General features: G+C 56.6%; 4 protein-coding genes across 4 annotated transcripts; 3 read left to right on the plus strand and 1 right to left on the minus strand.

Moving 5' to 3' along the window:
• Positions 1-1230: 1230 nt before the first annotated feature.
• Positions 1231-2767, minus strand: J7T54_004996 (Cytochrome b-c1 complex subunit-like protein; the record flags this gene model as incomplete). The annotated part of the gene is made up of 4 exons (XM_051506041.1): positions 1231-1326; positions 1380-2224; positions 2275-2449; positions 2507-2767. The coding sequence occupies 4 exons, from the start codon at positions 2765-2767 to the stop codon at positions 1231-1233; spliced, it is 1377 nt and encodes a 458-aa protein (XP_051362686.1).
• Positions 2768-3812: 1045 nt separating this feature from the next.
• Positions 3813-5999, plus strand: J7T54_004997 (uncharacterized protein; the record flags this gene model as incomplete). Its single annotated transcript, XM_051506042.1, has 4 exons — positions 3813-3821; positions 3897-3959; positions 4040-4762; positions 4821-5999. 4 exons carry the CDS (start codon positions 3813-3815, stop codon positions 5997-5999), a joined length of 1974 nt encoding a protein of 657 aa, XP_051362687.1.
• Positions 6000-6674: 675 nt separating this feature from the next.
• On the plus strand, positions 6675-7863 carry J7T54_004998 (uncharacterized protein; the record flags this gene model as incomplete). The annotated part of the gene is made up of 6 exons (XM_051506043.1): positions 6675-6738; positions 6800-6837; positions 6898-7187; positions 7238-7415; positions 7472-7726; positions 7777-7863. 6 exons carry the CDS (start codon positions 6675-6677, stop codon positions 7861-7863), a joined length of 912 nt encoding a protein of 303 aa, XP_051362688.1.
• Positions 7864-8649: 786 nt separating this feature from the next.
• On the plus strand, positions 8650-14895 carry J7T54_004999 (uncharacterized protein; the record flags this gene model as incomplete). The annotated part of the gene is made up of 2 exons (XM_051506045.1): positions 8650-8750; positions 8832-14895. The coding sequence occupies 2 exons, from the start codon at positions 8650-8652 to the stop codon at positions 14893-14895; spliced, it is 6165 nt and encodes a 2054-aa protein (XP_051362689.1).
• Positions 14896-14993: the final 98 nt, after the last annotated feature.

Raw genomic sequence — 14993 nt, forward strand, 5'->3', positions numbered from 1 at the left:
CTTGGAAATGAAGTGGTGAGGAAAATGGCGAGGCGCGGTCGCTTGCTTCTGTCGGAGCGCAATGCAGAGTGAAGCAGAGGTGTCGTGTCGTCAAGGAGCGCCCATGGACAATGGGAACAGCCACGAGAGAGGACTGTGTGGGAGGAGAGCGCCAAGAAGGAACAGAGACAGCAGCGTCCAGCCTTGCTGTTTGTGTGTAGAAGCGGAGTGATGTTTGCGATCGTGCGCAATCGGCTCGGTGGAAGGCGAGGACTTCTTGACGAGGAAGTGATGCGGTGCAGTGCGGTGGTGGGTGTGACGCTTGGGATACTTTGCCTTTCTTCTTGCTTCGTGGTTGTTTCCCCCCCTTCGCAGTCCAGCTAAGTTGAGCTTAGTGTCCAGTTGGTGGAAAGGCGTTGTGAATGGCCAAGCATGGACCATGCCCCCACAACTTACCCTAAGAAGCGACTTTCCAACGGGAACTATTAACTACTACCACCTAGTATTTCTACTAATCAATGATCACCAGCCGATGGCCTTGACTATAACTGACATAGCATTAGGTCTATGATGAAGGCACTCAACAAGGATGATCTATCATTACAACTAGTTTGTCTGCTCGACGGCAATGGCAGGTAAAAAACTGTGTTTGATTGCATCACTGTCGCAGGGGCCGCCCGCCAAGTAGTTGCGCACTGCTCGAAACTCTATTCCAGCTCATGGTCAAATAAGGTAGCACAAGGTTCGTACCTTCCCGGTGTCTTTCCTCCTTTGCTTCCGGCCATGACTCCATCGTACTGTCCCCAGGTTGACGAGTGCTGACCTGTGGACGTCTTTCACAGAGCAACAGTTCCAGTTTTCGCTCTTGAGGTTCAGAAGGATATGTGGTTACTACGTACTACATTGCTACGCAACTACCTAAGTAAATACGCAGTAATACGTAAGTGACTTGCTGCAGTTAAAGCATCATACAAGCGTCCTATGCCACGCAGCGCACCATTGGCGACAAGGACAATATTGACCAAGGGCCGACATATCAGCCTGATTTTTCGCCGAGCTTTTCAATAACTTTGACCAAGACGTATAGCTAGCTGACCTTATCACATTTAAGAATATTTTGAGCTCGTCACATGTGCAAATGGTGAACAAAGGGAATCTTCTACAGATATGGACAAACGAGGAGCGGTAATGGCTCCCCATCTAAGCGACCTTGACTGTTGGTACAAGCAAACACGCCCTTCTAACCCCCATCTATACCCGCAGACCGAGCTGCTCAGCGTAAGGCAACAAGAAGAGGTCACCGACGGACGAGACGGAGGCCTTGCCCTCGAGGAGAGCCTTGGCAGCCTATGATCAGGGTCAGTGGGAATGTGTGAGACCAAGATTGGATAGCTACTTACAGTCTTCAGGCTCTCGGCAGAGACTTTCTCGATTCCGTGAACAAGGCTGGCGGGCTCGTAAGCCTTGCCAGTGTTGACAATGCCGGAGCCAACCAGGTGGAGGCTAGACTCGCGGAGCTGTGTAGCGTCGAGAGCATTGAACTTGGCACTGGCGACCGCCTTGGCAACCTCCTCCTTAGGCACGGAGCCGTTGGCGATGCTCTCCAGAGCCTTGACGGTAGCCTCAGCACCGGCACGGACAGAGGCAGCCGAGCCAGACAGCTGGACGGCCAGAAGGCCGGCATCAGAGTAAGGGATGTTAGAAGCCGAGACGTTGAGGCCAACGACGTCCGAAGTGGCCTTGGAGAGCAGGCTGTAGCCGGTCGACCACTTGATGGAGGACTGGCCGCCGAGGAGAGCGGCCAGGACAGCGACCTCGGGCTTGGGCGCAGTGTAGGCGGACCCAGGGAAAGCAATGACCATGGCATTGCCACCGGTGTGGGTTGTGCGCTGCTCACCACCATAGTACTTGGTCGCGGTAGCGTCAAACTTCTGGCCAGACTGCGCAGAGGACTGCACGTCATTGAAGAACTCGCCGACCCACTTGGAGACATCCTGCGAGCTGGCGCCGTCGGCGACGAGGGCAAGAGAAGGCTTGGTGTAGACAGCGTCGGCGAAGCTAGCAATGTACTCCTCGTTCAGGTACTTCTTGGAAGGCGTCGAAGGGGTGGGGTAGACGGAGGAACCCAGGCCAGTGTGGAAGGCAACCGAGTGGGCGTTGTCGAGGGCAAGGGCAGCAACGTTGTTGTAGAAGTTGTTCTGCTTGATGCGCAGAACGGGCTCGATCTCCTCGTGGAACTCGTGAGCTGACGGGGATTAGCTTAAACGCCCGAAAACAGCCTGCCTCAATTCTTACTGGTATACTTGGTCATGGAGACCACCTCGGCCAGGAGCTCGGCAAAGTAAGGGAGGTCATCGCGGAGGAAGCTGGCCTCGAGGACGAGGGCCTCGCGAGTGTGCGAGGAAGCCAATTGACCACCCAAAAGCTCGGACTCGCGGGTGATTCGGAGAGCAGTTCGGCGTTGGGTATTCTACGCCAGCGTCAGTCGGGTCGGATTCTTCGCATATGAACATCCCGGTTGCCTCACCTTGAACGCGTACTCCTCCAGACCGACGGTCAGTCCAGGCAGTGGCTGGAAGCGTGTACCAGCCTTGGCAACGATAGCGAGCTTGGTCGTAGGGCCGTGAGAATCACGCGAAGCAACCTTGAGGCCCGAGACGTCGGAAGTCTCGAAGGCGCCAGACGAGGATGCAGCGGAAGCGAAGGTTCGTTGCTGCGCAGGGCGAGCCGCCCAGGACCGGCGGACGGCCTGCTGCGCGTTGCGCGCGAGGGCTGCTCTCGAGATCATGGTCGAAATCGAGGTCGATGTCGATGTCGTAGGGAATTGACGTCCGTTAGCCGTCGTGACGGGTTAATTGATCGCCAGAAGAAGTGCCTCGTCGAAAAGCTTCCCGTCTAATTTTCGGAGCGGAAGGAGTCACGTGACTTTGGGAAACTGGGAAACTGGTGTGGGTACCGCCTTTGGGCCGGAGCTGCATTTGGCGGCGAATCATAGACTGACCATTTCGAAGGCAAGCTCTACAAACGAGTTCCATTCGGTCTTTTGGAAATACGGCTACCAAACATTTCAAGAGCTGAACTCGATGCCAAAGCCGTCAAGCGATTCCAGTCATCACAGAGCAGCCATACTCGTCGCGACTGTCATGCGAGCACAGGTCATACTTCCACCGGAAAAGCTAGCAGTCGAATGCTGTTGAAATGGCCCAGCTCATCCATCTATGATCCCCACCGCCATCCAATTGCCAACAATGCTGACAATAACCGGACATGGAATGAACTACTGGTAGTGCAAAGGGTGACTTGTTCTTTGATTACATCCAAAAGACAAGATCTCTATGCCCTGGGGCTATACTGCGTACTCGACGCAAATCACAAAGTGAGAAGCAGTGCGATTATGGGCAATGCTGTACTGATAGATATGTCTGTGAGGTTGCGGGATAGGACGCTTGCATAGCCCAATTAATCAAAGGTTGATATCCCGACTAATTACCATGGCGTCAACGCTTTTCTAAGGTAGTATGTGAGTGACTGACTGATTGCGATATTGAAAGGCCATAACTCCACTGTGGAGGTACCGACCGGCCAGTTTTGGGTGGGTGCCGAATGCTTCCAGTCATTCGGCAGCGGGCCATTCCTCAAGTGGGTGGGCGCTTTCGCAAAAAATTAAAAACATATCTCAACTTGTCGAGCGACAACAATTTCCCGCCTTCATCGCTATTGCTTGTATTTCGAACACTCGCGATCTCGACGTGCAGTGTCTCACCAGAGATCAATGTCGCTACGGTAGTAATTGCGACCGCTCCTGAGATAGTGAGAGGATCTCTAGGAGCAGTATGCTCGTGGTGAGTCTTCCAAGCAGCCCGCCCATCCGCCCATCCCACCGAAGCGAGGACCAATTGCTAACCATTGCGCACCAGACCAAGCACGCTGCTGAGCTGTGTGCTCTCCTAGTCAGCGATCTTCACGGCGAACTTCCTTCGGTATGCAACATCTTCCAGATGGCCCCTCATCGAGGGGCTGGCAGCTCCTCTAAGCCCCGCGACTGACGTCGTCCACGCAGCGTATCCTCACAGCTCTACTCACCAAAGGACGATGCAACGTGACCCAGCTCGGTCGACACACGTCGCTAGGTGCGCGACACCTGCGCAATGGTCTCGCCGTCCTATTTCAGCATAACCTCCTCTATACCCGCATCGACAACGAGACAAGGGTCGCCTCCTACGACGCCAACCCGGAAGCTTGCTACAACCTCATTCGAACGGGCAAAATCCTTGACATGGTCGACAGACAATTTGGTTCATCGGAACGTGACGTGATCCAGACTCTGCTCCAGCTCGGACATGCCCGGATCGGAGATCTGAAGCAGGCGTTCGATTCGAGAAACGCATCAGTGAGCAGCCGATCAAACGGAACGAATGGCCACACGAATGGCATGGTCTCTTCCGACAACGAACTCTACGTCACTCTGGGTCGGCTTATCCAAGCTGATCTTGTCGAGACCGTGCGTGCCGACTCTTTCCGCAACCCGATCGATGTGTATCACGAAATCAAGACCGAGGCTACCAAGATCGCGCCGGGCGAGAAAGCCACTGGCACCAAACATGAACAACAACAACAAATTATCAATCGATGGCGTACATTTCGCGAACAAAGCAAGGGCGTCAAAAGGCAGTTGGATCAATCACGAGGCAGGATATCCAAGAAACGGAAACTCCAGAATGGCCACGCTGCCAGTGCAGACTACGATGATGAGGACGGCCTACAGCATGTCCCCCAGCTGGCTGTAAGTCATTGCGAACCATGCCCTCGGGTGATTGTCTGTGATTCTAACCTGAAGCTAGCCGAACATGATCGTCCGGGTCAACCACCAGAAATGCCTGGTCGAGCTCCGAAACCACTCCCTGGCGAATTTCGCAGCCGATGCCTTGGGTGACGTGACCGGGGAAATCTACCGAGTTCTGCTGGGCCTCCTTACTCTGGAAGTATCCCAGTGCCGGCCAGACACCATGGTTGAAGACGAGACCCCTCCGCCGCCACCTGCTGCCACTACCACTCTCGACATACTCGACCACCTCGACGACTCTATCGATGTGGGTTACGGGGTAGGCAAAGTAAAGAAGGAGAATATCAACCAATCAAGTGCGGAGAAGACAAAGGTAAACCCTCCACAGTCCGACGATGAGTCCGAAGAGTCGGACAATGAGCAAACAAGTCATCGGCAATCGCGATCCGGCATCAGCCTCGACGACGACGATGAAGATGATGACGACGACGAAGACGAGTCAGGCGACGATCATGCCAATGGAGCATCACATACCAAATCAGTTTCACAAGCAAACGGTCATCGCCAAACCAAAGTCAAATTCAAGGAAGACTCAGCGCCAGCCAGCCGCTTGGATCAGTTGCGACAGCACCTGCTCCTTCTCAAGGAGAGCAAGCACAAGTTCATTCGGCACTGCGGGACGAATGGACGAGGTCAGTGGACCGTGGACTTTGCGCAACTGATGGATCATGTTCGCGAGTCGGAGCTCGACGCTGTCATTGAGCAGTCACACGGTCGCTATGGCTTGCGCCTGACGCGGATCCTCCGAGAGAAGGGCAAACTGGACGAGAAGATGCTGCACTCGGCGGCGCTCATGAGAAAGCCCGACGTGCAAGGGAAGATGCTGGCACTGCAGATGGCCGGGCTGGTGGACATACAAGAGGTGCCGAAGGACAGTAGCCGATTGGCCAACCGGACGATCTTTCTCTGGTTCTTTGACGGGGAGCGCACGCAGGCCCAGTTGTTGGACGACGTGTACAAGGCGATGCTCCGGGCCCTGCAGACCCTACAGGTGGAGCGCCACAAGGAGCGTAACATTCTCTCGTTTGTGGAGCGCAAAGATGTCCAGGGAAAGGAAGAGGAAGTCATGGGGAATGACTACCTCAAGAGATACAACCGGCATCTTGAAAGACAGGAGATGCTGCTGGGGCAGGTGATGCGGTTGGACAACATGATTTCGGTGTTCAGGGATTTCTAGGGTCCTTGGACCCAGTTGTCGGCGCGAACTGAATAATGTACTGCCTTGTTATGTGTAGGATATCATGCTGCGCGTTCGCAGCGGATTGGAAAAGGATACCAATGTCAATGATCTAGCGGTATCGTGTGCTGTACCTCGTTTGGTGGATTTCAGCATTCTGCACTGTCTTGTGTGGCGTTGACTGTCTCACTACATCTCGGGTATATGGGCGCCGCTGAAAGCTTGCCTTGACTTCATATACAGGCCAACCAGATGGTTCTATCTTGCTAGGATTGTACTGTAGCAACAGGAGGGTTAGATCATAGGGTACTTGGCATAGACAGGTAAGATCAAAGACGGGAGCTGTTGAGCATGTGATTGCCTCCGGGTAACCCATCGCACATGGGCTCTAGATGTGCACCGGTTCCGCCCGAGTGAGGGTCACTCTTATCGCCAGCGCTTCAGCCTTGGCCCTTCAGCGGGTGGACCCCTGACGCTACAGCTGGTCGCCCGACGTCGGCCCTGGAAAATTTCCAGTTTCCAGTTCCTGAGCGACTGGACATTTGAGAATTAACGCGTACTACGCAACCTCGTCCCGTAGTAGCGCTCGCCAGCCCGTGCCCTTTTCTGAGCGACATTGACATTTACTACAACACTCCTTTATCGAACCGAGTCGCCAATTGCATCGCCATCACAATGTCTCCGCCTATGGTCGCTGGACGGGAGAAGGAGTCGGGGTTGGCTCGCGTGCTTGGTTCAGGTATGGCCTTATCCAGCTTCCGCCCGTATAGTCCGGCCAGTCACTGACAAGATGCCCACAGGTTCCGCTGGTATTGCTGAGTTGGCTGTCTTCCATCCCGTGCGTTCCGAAACTGAAGATCTCGACCTCCCCCCCGACTGCCTATTGACTCGTAGCTAGGTCGACACTATCGCGAAGCGCCTCATGAGCAACCAGACCAAGGTGTCTGGCGCATCGCAGCTGAACCAGGTTATCTTCAAGGACAAGGCAAACGCACCCGCTGCACGCAAGTTCTTGTCCCTTTTCCCCGGCCTGGGGTATGCCGCTGGCTACAAGGTTCTCCAGCGTGTTTACAAATATGGCGGTCAGCCCGTCGCGCGAGACTACCTGGGGAAGCACTACGGCAAGGACTTTGAGAGCGCGTTCGGCAAGAAGACGGGCAAGGCTATCATGCACTCGACTGCTGGCAGGTGCGTTGCGGCTTCAAGATATTTCGCCGACTGGGCACTGACGGAAGCAGCCTTGTCGGTATTGGAGAGATTGTCCTCCTCCCTCTCGACGTGCTGAAGATCAAGCGTCAGACAAATCCAGAGGCCTTCAAGGGCCGTGGTGTCCTCAAGATCATCGGTGACGAGGGCTTCAACCTGTACCGCGGTTGGGGCTGGACCGCTGCGCGCAATGCCCCTGGGTCCTTTGCGGTGAGTTTCTCTCCACCCCGGTGCCAGTGTGATCTCGCGCTGACTGACGAGCACAGCTCTTTGGTGGCTCGGCCTTCGCCAAGGAATACCTCTTCCACCTGCAAGATTACAACAAGGCGACGTGGTTCCAGAACTTTATCGCCTCCATTGCCGGTGCCTCTGCCTCGCTCGTTGTATCCGCGCCCCTCGATGTCATCAAGACGCGCATTCAGAACCGTAACTTTGAGAACCCCGAGAGCGGTATGAGGATTATGGCCAACATGGCCAAGAACGAGGGTGTTTCGGCCTTTTTCAAGGGCCTCGTGCCCAAGGTATGTCCCGCTGATTGAGCTGATCGACAACGAATGCTGACGGCGCGTAGCTGCTCATGACCGGCCCCAAGCTTGTCTTCTCGTTCTGGCTTGCACAGACTCTGATCCCAGCCTTTGACACTGCCTTCCGCAAGTAATCGCCGACATTGGCGCGAGAACATGAGCAACTGAACCGAGCCAGCACAGAGGCAAAGCCACCCAGAAGCGTCGAGTCCCACTCTTCCAACGGCGCGCTATGATGTACCGGTCTTTAATTGGGGTTATAGAATTTTTTTAATGGCTTGGGACTGGGTTGATGGGGTTACGTACGTACACGTACGGTTTTAAAGGGTACAGAGAGCGGCGCGTTAATTACCGACGCGCTGGACTGTATAGAGAAGACTCCCTGCTCTGTAGCATAGACCTGACGCAGGACCACGAATCAAGTGCCGCTTCACTCCAGACCGCTCTGCTTTGGCGATATTTTCCCGCGAGCTACCTAACAATACCAGCTGCATGTGCCATTGACGTGGCTCTAGTGAGGAGCATCATGATGATGGGTGCCTATATGTACGTAGCTCCAGGTGTGGTTGCTGGGCAACGGCTGGCGGTGCGCGCATCGGCGACCCGCGGCGGATCGACAACAATCTGAGCGCATCCATAAACCCATGCAAACACACCCGCCGCTACTTGACTCCAAAATCCACCATCTATCATACACATTTCTCTGCTGTTCGCGAGTCCTTTAGCAATACAACTCCTCTCGATACGCCATAGCTGTATTTATTGCGAAGCAACAGCAGGCAACAAGCGAGGCGAGGCAAGCCTCTTGAACCATTAACCGCCTGGAGCACCCTTCGAGACGTTCTCCACGAGCGTGGCGGCGGTGCTGTCCGCATTCCTCGACACCGCATCATCTTCATTCCATTCTTGTACGCACAGAAATGGCCCATTACGAGAGGGAAAGCCCTCAGGAAGGGCAACAGTGCCTAAGACATTCGCATTCCGCATCGTCAGACCAGGGCTCCCGGGCTCTTGTGCCAATGTACGTCTTGTCTTGTTTATCACTCTCCCACGCAAAGCACCAAACGCTCCTCTGACGGAAACTGACACGAACCGACGACAGGTGGGACAGTTCAGACCCCGAGCGCGCGCCGCCGCCGTTGCCCTTGAACCCCCAGTCACCGAGTCTGACGTCCCGAGTCGGCACTTCGAGCGCGATCCAGTCGGCCCATGCAGCCCTTAACGAGAAAGCCCGGGAGAGTGCTGCCCTGGTGCCTCATGTCCCGAAACGAATGAACGACTTCTCCCCCGAAAGGACCCCGACCGGCCACAGCAGCTCGTCACACCGACGCACGCAGACACTGCAGCCTGGTTCTGTCCGAGGCCTCAGTCTCATGCTCGAGGGCGCTACGCAGAGTCCGACCACTTCTCCATCAAAGTCGCCGGAGAAGTCGCTCGAAAAGTCCTACTTTCCTCACACCCGTTCCTCAACAGCGACACCAACACCTATCCGCCACAGAGACCAAGAGAACGACCAAGAGGGGCTCTCAGAGCGAGGCTCGCCAACCAAGGAGCCCCTCAGCTTGGGACCGATGCCGGGATCAAGTCTGACGCCCATCGTCCGGCCGACTGTCCGTCGACCCCCTCCGCAGAGCATTCTTGGCGAGAACACGCCACCTCAGTCTTCTACGATGCTGGCACTGCAGACCATGGGTTCACAAACATCACGGGCGGATTCTGAGCCGCCGCTCTCCAACGTCACAAATGGCGCCACCGCCGGGTCCAAGCAGCCTCAGATTACAGACAATCTGTCGGCCCAGATTCTAAGTCTGACCAACATTGCCACATCTCTGCAGAAGGAGATGTCTGCCCTGAGCCGCAGGAGCAGGGATAATGCGACCGATCTTCTCAGCCTCAAGGAAGCTACTAACACGAGAGACGAGGACATCCGGAAAAGCTTGCGAGACCTCCTCGGTAGCGTCAACGAGACGTCTCACAGGATCACCTCCGGCCCGCAGTATGGTGGTCTGTACCTTGACAACAAACCGCACAACATCGCATCACCGGGAAGCCGTGGCTTCCACCTCCCTCGAATCCCTTCACCAAAGAGCTTCTCGGACTCCATCGACAGAGGGTCAGTGAGCACCCCGTCTCTCGTTGGCGGCGATGGATCGGCTTCGATAACCCTCCTGGAGAAAATCATCCGCGACATGGGGACCAAAGAGGGTCAGGATACCTTGATCAGCCGGCTGGCAGAGGTATCTACCAAGCTCTCGGGCATGGCGACCGCGTCCAAGGTCGAGGAGCTGGTCAGTGAGATCCAGGCCCAGGCAGAGAATGCTGTCATCACCCGAGGTCCCCCTATGGGTGATCGCGGCAGGGCGTTCAGCTACGAAGACGGAGAATCACAGGCTGGTTTTAATCCCGGGGCCAGCCACTTGTCGTCGCGCGTTGACGCCATCCTCCACAACGAGGGACGACGCTCATCTGCACCTGCTCATGGGGCGGAGATCCTGAATGAGGACCTGATCAAGATCATTCGCTCCGTCAAGGACAGTGTCGCTCAGGGCGGCGGCCTCACCGCGGAGGTCAAAGCCTTGGTTAGGGAGCTCCGAGGCGAGGTCTTGGGAATGGGCCGTGAGATTGGCAAGCGTCTGGAGCAAGTTGGCCACAGGGGCATCGAGGAGAGCGACCAACCCAGCAAGGACGATGTTTCGCGGGTCATCGACGAGGGCCTGGAGCAAATGAAGGATCAGCTTAATCACGTCCTTCGCGAGCACCGCCGTCAATCGGCGCAATCCGCCGCTACCTCGAAAAGCCTGGTCGACTACCAGGAAATCTACAATGCCATGCGGGCTGCGCTCCGCGACAACGAGGCCGCCCAGAGCAACATGCCCGATCTGAGCAGGGATGATGTGATTGAAGCTGTACGCGACGCCTGGGAGACATACAAGCCCGAGATTGAGGTCCAACAGCTGGGTCTGGAGCGCGACGAAGTGCTCGCTTGCCTGCAAGAGGGTCTTCGCGAGTATGCACCGCGCGACGAGCGTCCTAGCGGAGCGACCCGTGACGAGGTGTTCACAGCCGTGGTGGAGGGCCTCCAGCACTTCACCCCTCCCCAGGTCGACACACCTGCTTCGATGTCCAGGGATGAGATCATTGAGGCAGTGAGAGACTGTCTAGAGGAGTTTGAGTTCCCGGTGGCTGCATCGGCCATCGGGGCACCCGATATCACCAAGGAGGACATGATCCACGCCGTCAAGGAAGGTCTGAATGACATGGATATACCCCGTGGAGGAGCTTTGGTACCAGCTGGTGGTAACAACAACGAGGAGATTATGAGCCGTCTCGAAGATCTCATCGGCTACATCAAGCTCGAGTTCAAGGCCGTTTCTCAGGAAGCCAAAGACAATGTGGCAGCCAACGGCCGCGACACGGAGCAGGTTCTGGATGCCACCAAGGACGGGCTCGAGAGCTTGCGTGTGGCCATTGAGAGCTACGTCGACCGTGCCACTGGCGGATCCATGCAGGAGGAATTTCTTCAGGGCCTTGCCGGGACCATGGAGGATTTCAAAGATGACATCTCGCACCTACTCAACCAGAGTGCGGATGGCTCGCGCGAGCAGCTGCAAACGGAGCTTGAAGGCCTGCGTGAGATTGTCAACTCGTCCATGGTGCCAGCCACGCCCCAGCAACAAGGCAACAACCAGGAGATTCTGGATGCACTCAGCAGCGCCGCGAACAGTCTCCGCCAGGAGATCCTCCGCCCTCGATCCGAGACTGCTGAGATCCTGGACGCCCTCAATGATGGTCTAAACGAGCTCAAGGCTGGCATCGACAGAATGAGCCACAAGCCTGCCGATTTGACCGCTAATGACGAGATTCTTGATGCCCTCAAGTCTGGCCTCGACTCTGTGCGCTCTGACATTGAGACCATCCGCGAGAACAATAACGACCAGGCGCTTGCTGCGGTTGCCACCGTTCGGGACACGCCATCCATGGACCAGGCCATGATTCCTGCCGACATGGTGAAGCAGGACGACATCAAGAACCTCGAGGTTCTCATCACACAGTTGCGCATCAAGCTCGAAGCAATGGAGCCGGAGGAGAAGGAGGAGTCAGTCCAGAAGGCTGACCTCACGCGCCTTGAAGACATGCTGCGCAACGTCCAGCAGGGTGTTGAGGAGATCAGCACCCGGGAGACATCGGCAGTGGTGCCCAAGGCAGCGACTGTGGAGGACGACGAAACCCACGATGCGCCACGTGCCGCCAACGGTGATGCAGCGACCAAGGACGACGTGGAAGCGATCGAGACGATTCTGCGCAACACCAAGGCACGTCTGGACGATCTCATGGACGGTGACCAAGCTGTCCGCAAGGACCATCTCGACACTGTCGAGACGCTGATCCTGGAGACACGGGAGACTATGTCAGCCATGGCCGTCCAGCTCGACGTCGTCTCTCGCAAGGAGGACTTGACCACCCTGGAAGCCTTGATTACGCAAATCAAGACGGACTTTGAGGAAGTCAAGGAGAAGTCTGAGAAGGTCGAGGAGGACACGGACAAGGTCTCCAAGACCGACGTGGAGGCCGTGGAGACTGTCGTGCTCGAGATCAAGAACATCCTGGATGTATTCCAGGGTGTCGATTTTAACAACATGCCGCAGAAAGAGGACCTTGCCGGCATCGAGACTGCCGTCCGGGAGGCTCAGGAGAAGATTGAGAGCTTCAAAGAGTCGTCGACCGCTCTGGTCGAGGCAAAGGACGTTGAACTCAACAGTGTCGGAGACAGGGTCACCGAAGTCAAGACCTTCCTCGAGACGTTCCAGGAGACGCTCACAAGCAAGCTTGAGGACGGCAACACGGGCGTCGAGGCGCTAGGCAAGCTCCTAGAGACCATGGGCGAGAAGATTGACAAGAATGAAAACATTGGTACCGACCTCAAGGACATGTTCGACACGATGAAGACCGAGTTTGAGGATTCCAAAGCCGTTGTGGCGGGCGCCCGGCTTGAGTCAGACGAGAAGCTGCAGGTGACGACCGAGGGACTCCAAGCCAAGATTGACGAGAAGATTACCGAATTGGTGACCAAGTACGACGAGTTCATGACGGGCTTTGACGAGAAGATGGCGGTGGGTGAGAAGCGCAGCCTGGAGACGGAGGAGGCTGTCGTCGGCACAAAAGCGGTGGCGGACGATCTGAAGCTCCTCGTGGACACGCTCGGCTCGTCTGTGACCGAGTCCTTGGAGAAGATGGAGGAGGCGTCACAGATCGTCTTTGGCAAGGTGGAGGAGATGGTCAGCAAGGGCGGCGAGCAGCACGAAGAGGGCAAGGCGGAGCACCAACAGACGCGCGACCAGCTGCAAGAAGCCGTCACTCTTGTGGAGGGTCTCAAGACGGAGGTGACGGACCAGAACCCCAAGGTTCTCGAGGCGATCCAGGAAGTGCTGGCCCTTGTTGGTCAGCATTACGAGCACTCCAAGACATCGACGACCGACATTCAGGAGAAGATTGTGGAGGCCAAGCCTGAGATGCCCCTTCTGCCGCCTCCGCCTGAGAAGTACGACGATACCGCGGTCCTGTCCAAGCTGGACTGCCTCGTAGAGTCCAGGTACGATGACACCGAGCTCCGTCAGAAGCTGGATGTCATTGCCGAGCTCAAGTATGACGACACGGAGCTGCGCGAGAAGCTGGACCAGATTATCGAGGCCAAGTACGACGACAGCGAGCTTCGCGAGAAGCTTAATCAGATCATTGAGGCTAGGTATGACGACAGCGAGCTCCGCGAGATGCTGGACCAGCTTGTCGAGGGCAGATACGACGACACGGAGGTGCGTGGCAAGCTGGACCAGATCATTGAGGGCAAGTACGACGATGCAGAGCTCCGCGAGAAGCTGGACCAGCTTGTCGAGGGCAAATACGACGACACTGAGCTCCGTGGCAAGCTTGATCAGCTGATTGAGGGCAAGTACGACGATAGCGAGCTCCGTGAGAAGCTCGACAATCTTGTCGAATCCAAGTACGATGACGCTGTCGTGCGGGAGAAGCTTGACCAGCTCGTCGAGGCCAGGTATGACGATACCGTCGTCCACGAAAAGCTGGACAAGCTCGTCACGTACAGCGACTCGACACAGCAGGCCTTCACGCAGCTCGAGACGCTGGACAAGGTACACGAGGCTGTTGCCAGGACAGCGGCCGACATTGCTGCCTTTCTCAGCATCCAGACCCAACGGATTACCGACGAGCACGAGGACCGCGAAAAGACGCTGCAGGACACCATTGTCTCGCTCGAGCGAAAGCGAGGCGAGCATGACCATCTTGAGGCATCGGTACGCAGCCTCCGGGATGAGGAGGAGAGATTGCGCAACAACGTCGTGACACTGCGCACGGAACAGGAGAGCCTAATAAGACAGAAGACCCGCCTAACGGGTGATGTGTCGTCGCTGGAGACGGCGCTGCAACTGCGCAAGGAGGAGCTGTTTGAGGTGGAGGCCCGAGGCGAGCGTCTGGAGAGGCGGATAATGGAGAGCGTCATGGACCAGTCACGGGTGCTCCTCATGTCCAAGGCGACCAAGAACAGCACGGACTCGATGAACAGGAAGCGCGTCAAGAAGCCGGCGGCGGCAGCAGAGGGGACGCCGACTGCGAAGCCGTCGCCCAAGCCGGTGCTGAACATGGCATTGTCGGGCAAGCGGAACCTCGCGCCGGCAGGCCAGACGGGGGCGTCGCGCCGCATCGCCTCTCTGGGGCAGATCAACAGCAATGTGTCCTCTGGCGGTGTCAAGAGGAGTCAGAGTGTGAGGACACCCGCTGGTGGTGTGGGCGGTGCCAAGTCGTATCGCAAGCGCAGCTGGGGCGGTGACGTGGTCCCTGCCGAGGCCGACAAGGAGAACCTGGGCGTCAAGGAGACGGTTGTGGAAGTGGACGAGGGCGAGACGCCCGGCTTGCTTAGCAACCCGGCGACCGAGTCGGCCCTGAGCGAGGAGGTGGCCACGGACGACCAGAGCGACGCGGGGACGTTGCGACGCAGCAGTTACATGACGGGCAGCACGGACCTGTACACGGGCTCCGAGTATGATGACACGGCGAGTGAATGGACGGCGAGCGTCGTGGGCAGCTCTGTAGCGGCGACAGACTTGGGGGAGAGTGAGCCTGGTGCGGGTGACATGGTGGTATATGGGCAGTAGGGGGACGGTGGTGGATTGATGACTGTATGACGGAATGTCTGTGTGTTTGTACTGGCGTCGTGGTTTGTCAGGGATGATGTTATATTATTGGTAGTGAG

Source organism: Emericellopsis cladophorae, assembly GCF_022114955.1.
Source record: "Emericellopsis cladophorae strain MUM 19.33 chromosome Unknown NODE_18_length_329999_cov_121_726099, whole genome shotgun sequence".
Taxonomy (NCBI): Eukaryota; Fungi; Ascomycota; class Sordariomycetes; order Hypocreales; family Bionectriaceae; genus Emericellopsis; species Emericellopsis cladophorae.